Source organism: Salmo salar, chromosome ssa09, assembly GCF_905237065.1.
Source record: "Salmo salar chromosome ssa09, Ssal_v3.1, whole genome shotgun sequence".
NCBI lineage: Eukaryota > Metazoa > Chordata > Actinopteri > Salmoniformes > Salmonidae > Salmo > Salmo salar.
In genome coordinates this window covers 106,068,365-106,082,890 of record NC_059450.1, presented here as the reverse complement: position 1 = coordinate 106,082,890, position 14,526 = coordinate 106,068,365, and the positions used below count along the sequence as shown (strand labels likewise).

The 14,526-nt window shown below is 44.2% G+C and overlaps 1 protein-coding gene across 6 annotated transcripts in view; it reads left to right on the top strand.

Annotated features, from left to right (window-relative positions):
* The window catches only part of dgkd (diacylglycerol kinase delta), a 171,794-nt gene that overhangs the window by 76,603 nt on the left and 80,665 nt on the right, over positions 1-14,526 (top strand). For all 6 annotated transcript variants that reach the window (XR_006771103.1, XR_006771102.1, XM_045724294.1 and 3 more), the window contains 8 exons: positions 2,149-2,281; positions 2,631-2,737; positions 4,366-4,491; positions 4,769-4,871; positions 5,776-5,938; positions 6,055-6,163; positions 9,623-9,762; positions 10,287-10,371. Coding sequence is in view for 4 of the 6 variants with exons in the window: in XM_045724294.1 (XP_045580250.1) it covers positions 2,149-2,281; positions 2,631-2,737; positions 4,366-4,491; positions 4,769-4,871; positions 5,776-5,938; positions 6,055-6,163; positions 9,623-9,762; positions 10,287-10,371 (966 nt within the window). In the remaining 2 variants the exon portion in view is untranslated. The remainder of the gene's footprint in view (positions 1-2,148; positions 2,282-2,630; positions 2,738-4,365; positions 4,492-4,768; positions 4,872-5,775; positions 5,939-6,054; positions 6,164-9,622; positions 9,763-10,286; positions 10,372-14,526) is intronic.

The window sequence follows — 14,526 nt, the reverse complement described above, 5'->3', positions numbered from 1 at the left end:
CTGGTCTTGATAAATAAATGAGATTGTTATTTTCACTGAATCTCTGTTTGGGTATTGGTTAGCCTAAAATTAGGATGTGGAAATGTTATGATTATTTTGCTCTTCACTTGGTCACTTAGTAGCCTACTCCTGACCGGTCACATTGTACAGCTCCATATTTTCCTAACTGAAACCCTGAGGGTTTCATTTTTCTTGGAATAATATTAATCAAATTAATTAAGCTACATTTCTTAAAATCAATCCCATATACTATGTCTTTACAAAAAAAGGTTTTAAATTCTCTAGTACAGCCAATATTGAAAACAGTCAAATGCTTCTCAAAGATGCCCTCTGGTGGTCAAACTAGCAATAACTAGCATTAATGACAACAATAGCTGACACTTAAATAACATGCCATAGAATTCTGTGGCAGCCCGCAAGCTGTGCTGCAGTACGATGCAACTTTTAACTTCTATGGGTTACGTGGGACGCTAGCGGGACAGTCAGTGAAATATCAGGGCGGAAAATTCAAAAACAACAATGTCATAATTCAGCTTTCTCAAACATACAACTATTTTACACCATTTTTAAAGATACACTTCTCCTTCATGTAACCACATTGTCCGATTTCAAAAAGGCTTTACAGCGAAAGCAAAACATTAGATTATGTTAGGAGAGTACATGGAAAATGGCTGTGTGATTATTTTTGTCTAAGCAAGGACATGTGTCAATAAAACCCAAAACACAGCTAAGTGAAGCACTAACCTTTGACGATCTTCATCAGATGACACTCCTAGGACATTATGTTACACAATACATGTATGTTTTGTTCAATAAAGTTCATATTTATATCCAAAAACTGCATTTTACATTGCCGCGTGATGTTCAGAAAATGTATTCCCACCACAACGTCCGGTGAATGTGCATATCAATTTACAAAAATACTCATCATAAACGTTGACAAAATATATAACAATTATTTTAAGAATTATAGATACACTACTCCTGGATGCAACCGTTGTGTCAGATTTTAAAATGGCTTTATGGAGAAAGCACATTTTTCAATATTCTTATTTATGTCGAAATACCTCCGTTTTGTTCGTGCTTACAGATCACTTATCCAAAGGCATAACGCGCGAGCGCAGAACCAGAGACAAAGTCAAAATGTTCCATTACCGTACTTAGAAGCATGTCAAACGCTGTTTAAAATCAATCTTTATGGTATTTTTAACGTAAAATTGCGATAATATTCCAACCGGACAATAGCGTATTCATTCAAGGAGAAAAAGAAGGAACAGCATCCCCTCGTGACTGCGCATATCCAATCCCTTTGTTGCCAGGCAGTCCACTCAGAAACTGGGCTCCTATTATCTGCCCAGTGACAGGAGAATGCTCAAACCATTTTCTGAAGGCTTTAGACAGCCAATGGAAGCCTTAGGAAGTGCAACGTAACCCCACGGATACTGTAGTTTCGAAAGGGACTAGAAAGAAGAACTACAATTATCAGATCCTCCGCTTCCTGGTTGAATTTTTCTCAGGTTTTTGCCTGCCATATGAGTTCTGTTATACTCACAGACACCATTCAAACAGTTTTAGAAACTTCAGAGTGTTTTCTATCCAAATCTAATAATATGCATATTCTAATTTCTGGGCCAGAGTAGTAACCTGTTTAAATTGGGTACGTTTTTCATCCGGCCGTGAAAATACTGCTCCCTAGCCCAGACAGGTTAAACGAACACTGTAGTTTCGCCGTATACATTTATTAGCAAGGCAATAACGATATCTATGCTAATGTCTGCACTGGGTTTCTTAACCCTGATCCTGTTGGACTGACAGGGGTGCACGTTTTTGTTATAGCCCAACACTAACACACCTGATTTCAACTTCTTAAGCCTTTGATTAGTTGAATCAAGTGTAGCCTATTAGTGGTGGGTAAGAAGATGAACAGAAATCCTATCCTCTGTGGGTCCCCAGGATCAGGCTTCCATCCCAAATGGGACCCTATTTCCTATAAAGTGCACTACTTTTGACCAGGGCCCATAGGGCTCTGTATAGGGTGCCATTTGGGATGCAACACAGGATGAAGAAATCCTAAAATGAGTAGTAGTTATTAACGGGGACGATTTAGGGCTTATTTCCCCTCTCTCGTCTCCTCTGTTCCCCTCCCAGTCCACCCAGTATAGCATGGATCACTTCTCTGGGATGCATAACTGGTATGCCTGCTCCCACGCCCGTCCCACCTACTGCAACGTGTGCCGCGAGGCCCTGTCCGGAGTCACCTCGCACGGACTGTCCTGTGAAGGTACGTACCTCTCTGTACATATACACACTGCCCTGGCTATATGCCAGCTAAAGGTCTTCACAGATCCACCTGTACCTGAATACCTGAGACCCAATCCGACCCGAGCGGGTCCGGATCCACTGGTCCGATCTGATATGATTGTCATGGATCTTCATGGGTATGTGTAATGTTAACTGACTTGTCTGGAAGATTGGAACGTGAATGGAGACACCATGCGTGAGACAGACACCGTGCACACGAAAGAGAGACTGGTGGAATGCTGCGTCACAGTGTGTGAATGTGCATCTGTGTGTCTGTCTCTTTGGATGTGTATGTGTTTGTTAATCCGATGCATTTCTCCTTCTCACAGTGTGTAAGTTCAAGGCCCACAAACGTTGTGCTGTCCGAGCGACCAACAACTGCAAGTGGACTACTCTGGCATCCATTGGGAAGGACATCATCGAAGATGAGGATGGGGTGAGTGAGTAAGGGGTCAGTTTAGCATTTTCCCCACTAATGGTTGAGGTTAGGATTGGGGAGGGGAAGCTGAACCTAGATCTGTATCTAGGGGAAACTTCACCCTGGAGCTGTGTGAGGGCTCCTCAAAAATAAGGCTAGAGATGTCCCCTGTACTTCAGCTAGAGAGAAGTGCAGTGTTGCCGGTTTTTATTAAACATCATTGTACGTTATGCAAAAGCATACATCAAATATGTCAAACAATATACATTTTAAAAAGCATGCAACATTAAAAAACTGGTAAAAACAATCCATAATATCCTATATACACAGTGTATCAAGAAATGGCATATACGTATAGGCTATATAGACTCACTTCAGCCTTATAATCAATATATTAAACAAATCGTTGATTACAAGTAGTAGGCTATAGTGCCCTTGCCCACTATTCCTACTGTTAAAGACATCTGAAATTATACCTACAACAGGGACTATCAGTTTGTTCTCAAAGCTAATCCTCATTCACTTCTAGGTAAACACTCACTGCCCTCACTCTTTCACTCACTCATCTGCGGTGACATGTCATTGGGTGCAGAACATCATCCTGGGTGAACAAAGAACTGAAATCAGAGGTGTAGTGTGTACAAAGCAGGACAGGGCTTGGTTTTGTAAGCCGCCTGAATCCCAGGTTCAACAGTACATGGCAGACACCGTGTATGGCGTTGTGTGGGCGAGCGGTTTGCTGATGTTATTGTTGTGAACAGAGTGCCCCATCGTGGGGTTATGGTATGGGCAGGATTAAGCCACAGACAACAAACACAATTGCATTTTATGGATGGCAATTTGAATGTACAGAGATACCATGATGATATCCTGAGGCCCATTGTCGTGCCATTCATCCGACGCCATCTTCTCATGGTTCAGCATGATAATGCACTGCCCCGTGTCGCAAGGATCTGTACACAATTCCTGGAAGCTGAAAATGTCCCAGTTCTTCTATGGCCTGCATACTCATCAGACATGTCACCCATTGAGCATGTTAAGGATGCTCTGGATCTACGTGTATGACAGCGTGTTCCAGTTCCTGCCAATATCCAGAAACTTCGCACAGCCATTGATAAGGAGTGGGACAACATTCCACAGGCCACAATCTACAGCCTGATCAACTCTGAGAAGGAGATGTCGCGCTCCATGAGGCAAATGGTGGTCACACCAGATACTGACTGGTTTTCTGATCCACGACCCTACATTTTTTTTAAGGTATCTGTGACCAACAGATGCATAACTGTATTCCCAGTTATGTGAAATTCATAGATTAGGGCGTAATGAATTTATTTCAATTTACTGATTTCCTTATATGAACTGTAACTCAGTAAAATCTTAGAAATTGTTGTTTATAATTTTTGTTCAGTGTATATTCCCTTTGGTGCAATTTGTTGTCTATGGGCAAAGGTTGGTTGCGCTCTATCTCTCTCTCTTTCTTTCTCTCTCTTTCTCGCTCTGTCTCTCTCTCTCAATTCTAAAGGCTTTATTGGCATGAAAAGTGTAACCACATAGTGTTGCCAAAGCAAACATATATAAACATATTAATTCAATGATGACAGAAATAAATACTTACTGAATAATAAGTGACTTCTCCCTCACTGTAGATCTCTATGCCTCACCAGTGGCTGGAGGGCAACCTGCCGGTTAGTGCTAAGTGTACAGTGTGTGACAAGACGTGTGGCAGTGTGCTCCGACTGCAGGATTGGCGCTGCCTCTGGTGCAAGGCCATGGTGAGTCTGCATGCGTGCATGTGCGTGTGTGCATATTTGGGTGGTGCTTCTTTGGGTTAAGTGCAAATCGGATAAGTACAAACTGCATTACTACTATGCCACAATACAGTAGTAATGCACTTTTTTTTTCCTGCATGCACTGACTTATGACGTATTCACAACAGTCACAAGGCCATTGTACTTATCAGGTTGTTGACTGTACATGCTTGTCGTAATGCTCTGTGTAGTGTGACTAAAAATAAAGTGTGTTTGCGCATGCGTGTGTGTCGATGTCCAGGTGCACACGCTGTGTAAGGAGCAGCTGTCCACTAAGTGTCCCTTGGGGCAGTGTAAGGTTTCGGTCATCCCCCCCACAGCCCTCAACAGCATCGACTCCGACGGTGAGTTCTGCTCCTCACTTCCTCTCCGGGGCCAAGTTTCCCCTAGGTACAGATCTAGGATCAGCTTTCCCTCTCCCAATGCTAACCTTAACCGTTATTGGGGAAACTGACCCAAGATCAGGGGCAACTTCACTTTACACCTCTCTTTGTGGGTGAACAGGACATATAGGGATGTCAGCGTGATAGGCCTGGGTAATGGTCATTAGGCCTAGGTTTGTAATATTCGAAACTTTCCAAAAATTCCCAGGTTTTCCAGAAATCCCGGTTGGAAGACTCCAGGAATCAGAAGGGAATAAGCACGAAATTCAAATTGTTCAACCTTTTTTTTTCTAAACCTGGACATTTTGGAAAGTTAACGTAGCAAAACGATACAAAATATGCTCTTTCTTATTAGATATTAGGGGCTGGTTTCCCAGACACAGATTAAGCCTAGTCCTGAACTAAAATGCATGCTCAATGGAGATTCTCCATTAATCTGTGTCCGGGAAACCGACCCTAGAAGTTCAGGTGTATGCCAGAGTCTGGTATAGAGGTTAAAGCTCCCGACTCCGGACCTTGTTTATCCTCCTGAATATGGGGGTTTGGGGCTGTGCCTGTCTGTGGCCCTCTATGTGCCTGTCTGTGGCCCTCTATGTGCCTGTCTGTGGCCCTCTATGTGCCTGTCTGTGGCCCTCTATGTGCCTGTCTGTGGCCCTCTATGTGCCTGTCTGTGGCCCTCTATGTGCCTGTCTGTGGCCCTCTATGTGCCTGTCTGTGGCCCTCTATGTGCCTGTCTGTGGCCCTCTATGTGCCTGTCTGTGGCCCTCTATGTGCCTGTCTGTGGCCCTCTATGTGCCTGTCATTGGTCCTCATCTGCTTGTCATTGGTTCTCATTGTTCATCATCTGCCTGTCATTGGTCCTCAGGGTTCTGGAAGGCCACCTGCCCGCCTTCCTGCACCAGCCCTCTCCTGGTGTTCGTCAACAGTAAGAGTGGAGACAACCAGGGCATCAAGTTCCTGCGCCGCTTTAAACAGCTGCTCAACCCTGCCCAAGTCTTTGACCTCATGAACGGTGGGCCGCACCTTGGGTGAGTCTGCCCTGTGTGTGTGCGTGCATGCATGCTTCTGACATGGCTGTGTGTGTTTACGACAGCACTGTGTGTATTTCTGCTTGTTTTAGGGGGCTCTCTTCTGTGTCTCCTAGTTTACGGCTCTTCCAGAAGTTCGACACGTTCCGGATCCTGGTGTGTGGGGGTGACGGCAGCGTGGGCTGGGTCCTCTCTGAGATCGACACTCTGACGCTCCACAAACAAGCAAGTTCATCCCGCCCCCTCTCCATCTGCAATGAGCTGAAAATAAGCTTCCATCAGTTGGGCTACACCAACTGACTCTTGGGCTCGTTCTCAATTTGTGTTTCCTCTATTTCTCGTTCTTGGACATCAGACTTTCTCATCTAATGGGTTTTGGGAAGGAGGCGAGGAGAGGAATTGGGAAAAGATGAATTGAGAAAGAGCTTTGGCTACTTTCCCATCATCCCTCAGCAAGCCCTGAGCCTAGCAGGCAGCTTTGACTACTGTGCCAGTCAGCCACTCTCATGTTTCCCTTGTCCCTCTTAACAATCTTGTAACAAAGCTACCATTTTATAACACTCCCTCCCTCTATTAGATAGATAGACAGAGAAACAGACAGACCACCGCTGCCCTCTGCTGGTCGTGAGGTACACACAGTCCTGGATTTCCGGGCTCTGTGTTCACATATATTAGTTATTTTCGATTGCTTGAACACTTTTATCGAAACAGGGTTCACATTTGCAAAACAGTTACCACATCCCACTAAACTGAAGTGCGTTTGCCAAAACAACATATTTCTCTTTCGAAATACACTAACACCATCAACTTAAAATACCTATCACAAAATAACTCTTATCAAAACAGTATAATTGGTTGCTTAATGAGAAGAGGACTTCTGCAACATCCTAGAGCATATAATATATGTGACTGAACAATCTGAATCCATCAAAACAGTATAATTTGTCAATTAATAAGTAGGTAATTTCACCATTCAATAGGTAATGCCTCAACATTTACATTTACATTTAAGTCATTTAGCAGACGCTCTTATCCAGAGCGACTTACAAATTGGTGCATTCACCTTATGATATTCAGTGGAACAACCACTTTACAATAGTGCATCTAAATCTTTTAAGGGGGGGGGTTAGAAGGATTACTTTATCCTATCCTAGGTATTCCTTAAAGAGGTGGGGTTTCAGGTGTCTCCGGAAGGTGGTGATTGACTTCGCTGTCCTGGCGTCGTGAGGGAGCTTGTTCCACCATTGGGGTGCCAGAGCAGCGAACAGTTTTGACTGGGCTGAGCGGGAACTGTGCTTCCTCAGAGGTAGGGGGGCCAGCAGGCCAGAGGTGGATGAACGCAGTGCCCTTGTTTGGGTGTAGGGCCTGATCAGAGCCTGAAGGTACGGAGGTGCCGTTCCCTTCACAGCTCCGTAGGCAATCACCATGGTCTTGTAGCGGATGCGAGCTTCAACTGGAAGCCAGTGGAGAGAGCGGAGGAGCGGGGTGACGTGAGAGAACTTGGGAAGGTTGAACACCAGACGGGCTGCGGCATTCTGGATGAGTTGTAGGGGTTTAATGGCACAGGCAGGGAGCCCCGCCAACAGCGAGTTGCAGTAATCCAGACGGGAGATGACAAGTGCCTGGATTAGGACCTGCGCCGCTTCCTGTGTGAGGCAGGGTCGTACTCTGCGAATGTTGTAGAGCATGAACCTACAGGATCGGGTCACCGCCTTGATGTTAGTGGAGAACGACAGGGTGTTGTCCAGGATCACGCCAAGGTTCTTAGCACTCTGGGAGGAGGACACAAGGGAGTTGTCAACCGTGATGGCGAGATCATGGAACGGGCAGTCCTTCCCCGGGAGGAAGAGCAGCTCCGTCTTGCCGAGGTTCAGCTTGAGGTGGTGATCCGTCATCCACACTGATATGTCTGACAGACATGCAGAGATGCGATTCGCCGCCTGGTTATCAGAAGGGGAAAAGGAGAAGATTAATTGTGTGTCATCTGCATAGCAATGATAGGAGAGACCATGTGAGGATATGACAGAGCCAAGTGACTTGGTGTATCGCGAGAATAGGAGAGGGCCTAGAACAGAGCCCTGGGGGACACCAGTGGTGAGAGCGCATGGTGCGGAGACAGATTCTCGCCACGCCACCTGGTAGGAGCGACCTGTCAGGTAGGACGCAATCCAAGCGTGGGCCGCGCCGGAGATGCCCAACTCGGAGACGGTGGAGAGGAGGATCTGATGGTTCACAGTATCAAAGGCAGCAGATAGGTCTAGAAGGATGAGAGCAGAGGAGAGAGAGTTAGCTTTAGCAGTGCCGGAGAGCCTCCGTGACACAGAGAAGAGCAGTACACAAATACTACACTGAACAAAAATAAACGCAACATGTAATGTGTTGGTCCCAGGTTTCAAGAGCTGAAATAAAAAATCCCAGAAATGTTCTAAACGCACAAAAAGCTTATTTCGCTAAAATGTTGTACAAAAAATGTGTTTACATCCATGTTAGTGAGCATTTCTACTTAGCCAAGATAATCCATCCACCTGACAGGTCAAGAAGCTGATTAAACAGCATGATCATTACACAGGTGCATTGACTGATTTTCTAATATGAACTGTAACTCAGTAAAATCAATGAAATTGTTCCATGTTTATATTTTTGTTCAGCATATTAATTTGGTTTTGTTTGGAGCGCACCTGTCAATGTTGAGTAAAGATGCGAACCTGATTATGCATAGAAGTAGGCCTAGGCTACCTGGCCTGCAATTAAATGTAGGCTTATAAATGTGCCCATTTGGGGATCTGATAGTATTTTTGATTGCCTTAATTCACCACCACTACTAATGAGCTGTGTAATTTTTTTCTTCACCTCAAACAGCAAGTAAACAAAGTCTGTTTCTACGTCCATAGAGAATGACAATACTTCCTCAATGTAGTCTACTTGAGAAATCTTTCCAGCTCTCTCCCTTTTGATAACCACTCGGTGTAAAAGGGAAAACAAATGTCACGCTCTGATCCGGTGGAAACATCATAAAATATGCCTATCCCTTGCGCAAATAAATAGCCTACAGCTGTGTCTCTCCGGAGCTCAGGGTGCAGGGAAACTCTGAGGGTCACACAACACAATGCCACAGATGCCTCAAATGCCCACCAGCGCTGTTTCCAGATAATTGAATGTTAATTTCTCTACCATAAGCTGCCTCCAACGTCATTTTAGAGAATTTGTCAGTACGTCCAACCAGCCTCACAACTGCAGACCACGTGTAACCATGCCAGCCCAGGACCTCCGCATCCGGCTTCTTTACCTGCAGGATCGTCTTTGGGGGGTTGCTGAGGAGTATTTATGTCTGTAATAAAGCCCTTTTGTGGAAAATAACTAATTCTGAGTGGGCCTTGGAGAGGCCCACCCATGACTGCACCCCTGCCCAGTCATGTGAAAACTATAGATTAGTTCCTGATTTGTTTTATATGAACTGTAACTCAGTAAAATCTTTGAAGTAGTTGCATTTTATATTTTTGTTTAGTATAAATATAACCATCAATATACATTTCTATGACAAAAACAAAATGGTAGGAGTTACTAATCAAAGATTTGATATGTGAGCTATATTCGTGTTTTCTGAATTAGGATTAAATGGGGGAGAACGGGGTTAAATGTAACGGGGGTCAGTTGTAACTGGATAAATCATTTGTTGTGTTGCAGTGCCAGCTGGGTGTTCTGCCCCTGGGGACAGGAAATGACCTCGCCCGCGTCCTGGGCTGGGGCTCGGCCTGTGATGATGACGCACAGCTGCCTCAAATACTGGAGAAGCTTGAGAGGGCCAGCACCAAGATGCTTGACAGGTAGGAGAGGGAGGGAGGAGGGAGGATGGGAGGAATGAGGAGGTAAAGGGGGAGAAGCTGTAGAGAGCCAGCACCAAGATGCTCGACATGGAGGTGAGGGAGGGAGGAGGAGGGGCGAAAGAGAGAGAGAGACTTGGGGAGGAGAACAGGGGGTAAGGGAAATACTCACCAAGATGCTTGACAGGTGTGAGAGGGATGAAGAGAGAGGAAGAGCATGTAACTAACTGTTTAAAAGGTACCATTAAAGGAACCATTTGCAGAAAACAGTTGGCCTAATTTCAGTTTGTGACAAAACAAGCATTGATTGTGTAGAGTCATTGTACCATCTAAACCGCTGTGAAATATCAATGAGAATGACAGATTTATAACTCAGATTTCTATGTGAATTTGGTCAGGTTGCCCAAAAAGTTACATATTATAGCTTTTAAGCCAGTTATCATTAGTCCAGGAGTTTCTTCTGGTCAGGTCAGGAAGAAAAAAAAAAGCAGCCCCTAAATTATCCATTGTTTTTATTTTTTGTCCAGGTGGAGTATTATGGTGTATGAGACAAAGTTCCCGCGGCAACATTCCAGCTCTACGGTGACAGAGGATTGCAGCGATGACTCTGAGGTACCTGGCAATGACATAAATTCCTGTTCTGCACATCGTGATAGTTTTAGCTGAATTCGAGTACAATTGCAGTTACATTCCATTTATGTATGGAGTCATCAGACACTTGTCTTCAGATATACAGTATGTAGGCTACTGAGCTTGTGTGAGACTTTAAGCGCACTGAAGACAGAGATCAAGATAGCCTAAACAGAAGAAAAAAAACTCTTCCCGAACCATCTCGTCCTGCTGACCTTCGCAGATTGTGCCACTACGTTCCCGAAGTTGCTTGTAATAAGCTACACCAGTGGTCAGCAGCCTTTTTCATTTGGAGTGCCAATTAAATTAACTGTTCCACGAAAATGTGCATATGAAAATCATAACTGGCATGCAGATCGGTAGAAACATGCAGATCGGTAGAAACATTTCTACCGATCTGCATGCCATTTATGATTTTCATATGCACATTTTCGTGGAACAGTTTCATTTATTTTATAATAGTCTTCGTATCTCAAAATCATTGTCATGTGGTTAATATAAATTATATCTAAAATGGAAATTATACAAATCTAAAAATAACTTGCCAACTATGTAAAAATAGCCTACATAAAGCCAACAAATAAAAACATTGCATTCTGCAGATAGAAAATATCACAATAAAAATAAATCACACACGTCTGCAAGGAATTTGAAACATTGTATCAACTTGGTCTAGCCCTAAGCTTGCTAACAAACTTGCAACATTGTATAAAATATCAGTTTCCCACACAGCTGTAGGCTATTTATTTGTGCAAGGGATAAGAAGTAATCAGGTAGGTATATTTTATGACGTTTCTACCGAATCAGAGCATGACATTTGTTTTCCTTTTCACACCGAGTGGTTATCAAAAGGGAGAGAGCTGGAAAGATTTAGGCTACATTGAGGAACTATTGTCATTCTCAATGTATGTAGAAACAGACTTGTTTACTTGCTGTTTGAGGTGAAGAAAAAAATACTTTAAGAAGCTCCACAGCTCATTGGTGGTGGTGAGTTAAGACAATCAGAAATTCTATCAGCTCCCCAAATTTGTGTGCATGCCAGGTAGCCTAGGCCTACTTCTATGTGTAATCAGGTTTGTGTCCTTACTCAACATTGACAGGAGTGCTCCAAACAAAACAATATTAATATACTGAACAAAAATATAAACACAACATGCAACACTTTCATTGATTTTACTGAGTTACAGTTCATATGAGGAAATCGGTCAATTTTTTTAAAATTCATAAGGCCCTAATTTATGGATTTCACATGCTCTGGCCGATGAGTAGGGTTGATTCGAGCGTTCTGACCTCACAACGGCAGTCAAGCACCCCAACTGGCTAACATTGGCTAGCTTGCTAGCTATTTCCAGGCACAAATGAGAGAACACCCCACTCATTTTACTCGCCTTAGCAGAGCTGGTTAGGCTGTTTTCATGTTATCCAGAGTGTTGGTGACTGAAACTGTGCTGCTGGCAACAATTTAATAACGCTTTTTTTGGCCAACGTATACTGACACCGGCCATATTCAACAGGTGTTGAGCGTTCGTAAAGTCCTCAGTTATTCTGCACTCTGGCACACTCAGACGAGTGCTCTGAAATAGGAGTAGATGACCAGACTGTAGATGGCCACCCAAAATGGTTACTTGCATAGTGGAGTCTTTTGTTAAGACATGTAGCTAGCTGAACAATGAACCGTAAAACCAACTCATGGCGTTACCACTCTGCAGCTAGATAACCAACCAGGTTCAATGTTAGCTAGCTAACATTAGGCTATAACTAGCCAAGCAAATGGATCTGAGATACAAATAATAAGATCATACACATAACGTTAGCTAGCGAGCCAGCCAGCTAACGTTAGCTAGCTAACAGTACACTTTAACTTGAAATGAGAATGACTTTGTCAAAATTAGAAACGTGTAATATCTGAAAATGTAGCTAGCTAGACTATCTTACCCGTATACGTTATGGTTGGACGCTTTTCCTTGTCACGGATGCCACGGTTGCCCTTAGTTTGAAGATGTAATCCGGAGACAGGTGTTTCCTCTATCTCCTTAGCTATCATACTCTAATTCCACTGATTTAAAAACTCGGTCCTCCAGAAAGTGGAGAGCAACACTTATGCAGTTCTACTAAGCAATATATTTTTTAAAAAGCAGCGTTAGACAGGATTACCTACACATACTACCCAGCTCAAATAGACAGAAGCGTGTTATATGATAGACCAATCCGAACTCATCTCTCGGCATGTCCAGCCCACTCATTATCTCAGCCAATCATGGCTAGCAGGAAGGTTGCTCACTTTTTCTGTGGCTAAACTAACTAGGCTCGTAATTTAACAATTGTATTCGTATTTACAGATGGCATACAAGTTTGTTATTCAGGCCCATGTTCACATGTTCCAGAAGGCATTTCTGGCCAAAAAACACATTTTTATATATATAATTTTTTTAAGATTACGTTCAAATGGCTCTTGTGTGAAGTAGTGACCCACGACATACGCCTAGTTTCCTGAAACGGGTCACAAATTATAGTAACCAAACAAACATTGTATGTTAGAAATATTGCAAATTAACGGTAAATGTACTACTGGTGATAATGGTGTGCCATCACCGCGGCCGCCGATATGTCACCTTGGAGAGTGATGTCTGGTCATATGGTATGTTGAATGCTGAACGAGAGACCTTGGTTTATTGTTTTTGTAAAGTTGTGACAGTGTTTCCTTGCAAAGTTTGATTTATACCATTTTTGAGTTTGGATCCCGCAACTCGGTTAGTCTCAGTTGCTGTGTCCGGTACTATCTGTCTTGGGATCCTGCCAGACCAAAAAGTCTGAAGTTGTTTACAGAAGCTAGCTACTAGTCTATCTGGTAGCTATCAGTATCAAACTAGCAGCTAATGCTGCTACCAACAGTACGTGCAGACACTGCTTTTGTGGTCACCGCTGTGAGAGGATTTTAAGGAGGACACATCTTTCTGCTTTTCAGGTTTTTCAATTTGTGTGAGCTCTTTTTGTTCACTTAATTGAGAATTCCATGTAAAAAGGGAGACACGGAAGCCCAGCTAGCCCAGCCAGCTAGCCTAGAGGGTCCCTATTGAACATTTTCAACTTTGCTGGAGCTGTGTTTATTTTTGCTTTATTACTGGGACAATGTGGACTGCCCGGACTTTCAATGTAGCAACTGTTTTCTTGCAGAGGACTACAGGGGCGAAGTGGCTACTCTTAGCAATCAAGTAGCAAACCTACACAAGCTACTGGGGAATCCACGCCCGCCTACTTCTTCTTTCTCTTCTACCCCAGTAGCTGGACGCCGCTCTGATGTGGTGGACTTTTCGCCGCCACGTCAGCTCTCCACAGCCAACTGGCCAGTACTCTATAGGGATCACTCCTCGAAGCGGTCTCCCCCTTCCCTGGAGAACAGCGCTAATAGGATGCTCCTGGATGACTTGGGGGATGTTCCTGTTCTTGACCCTACCAACCAGCCATGGAGATATGTCACTCGTCATGGAAGTTTAAGACAGCATCCCCTGGTAAAGGGGGTCTCCTTGGAGATGTTAATCCATGACCGGACACAGACCAGAAACGGCTTTGCCGCCTTGGATTCAGAGGTTCCGGCGCCTTTTTCTCTAGGGACTTCTGATTCAAGATCGGATCCGGAGATACCTGCGCCTTCGTCCTCTGTTCTGTCTCACTCTCCGGTGGCTTCTACCTCGGGTTCAGATCCTCAGTGCTCCCCCCTCATCAGACAATAAGGCTGCCTGAGACTCCGGCCCATTCATCATCCACGATGGATACTACAGCTGGCTTCCGTCCATCAGGCCCCACCGTCCTTTGGTCCTCGAGGGGTTTGCGAAACCACTCGAGGTGAAAGAACGTCCGGACCTCCTCAGCCATTGCACCAGCTGTCGTCATCAACAGCTCTATTGTAAGAGACATCTTGTTTCCCGGAGCAAAAACCCTGTGCTATCCTGGAGCACGAGTACAGGACATTATAAGGCTGCTTCCGAACATTCTACGACAGATGCCGGGAGCTGATGCTGTTGTAGCTCATGTAGGCTAGGTGGGCTAGCTCGGGAACTTCTGAAAATGTATTTTAAAGAACTGATTCTAGCACTAAAGGATTCCAGAAAGTGCCAATCATTTCTGGTCCGGTACCAT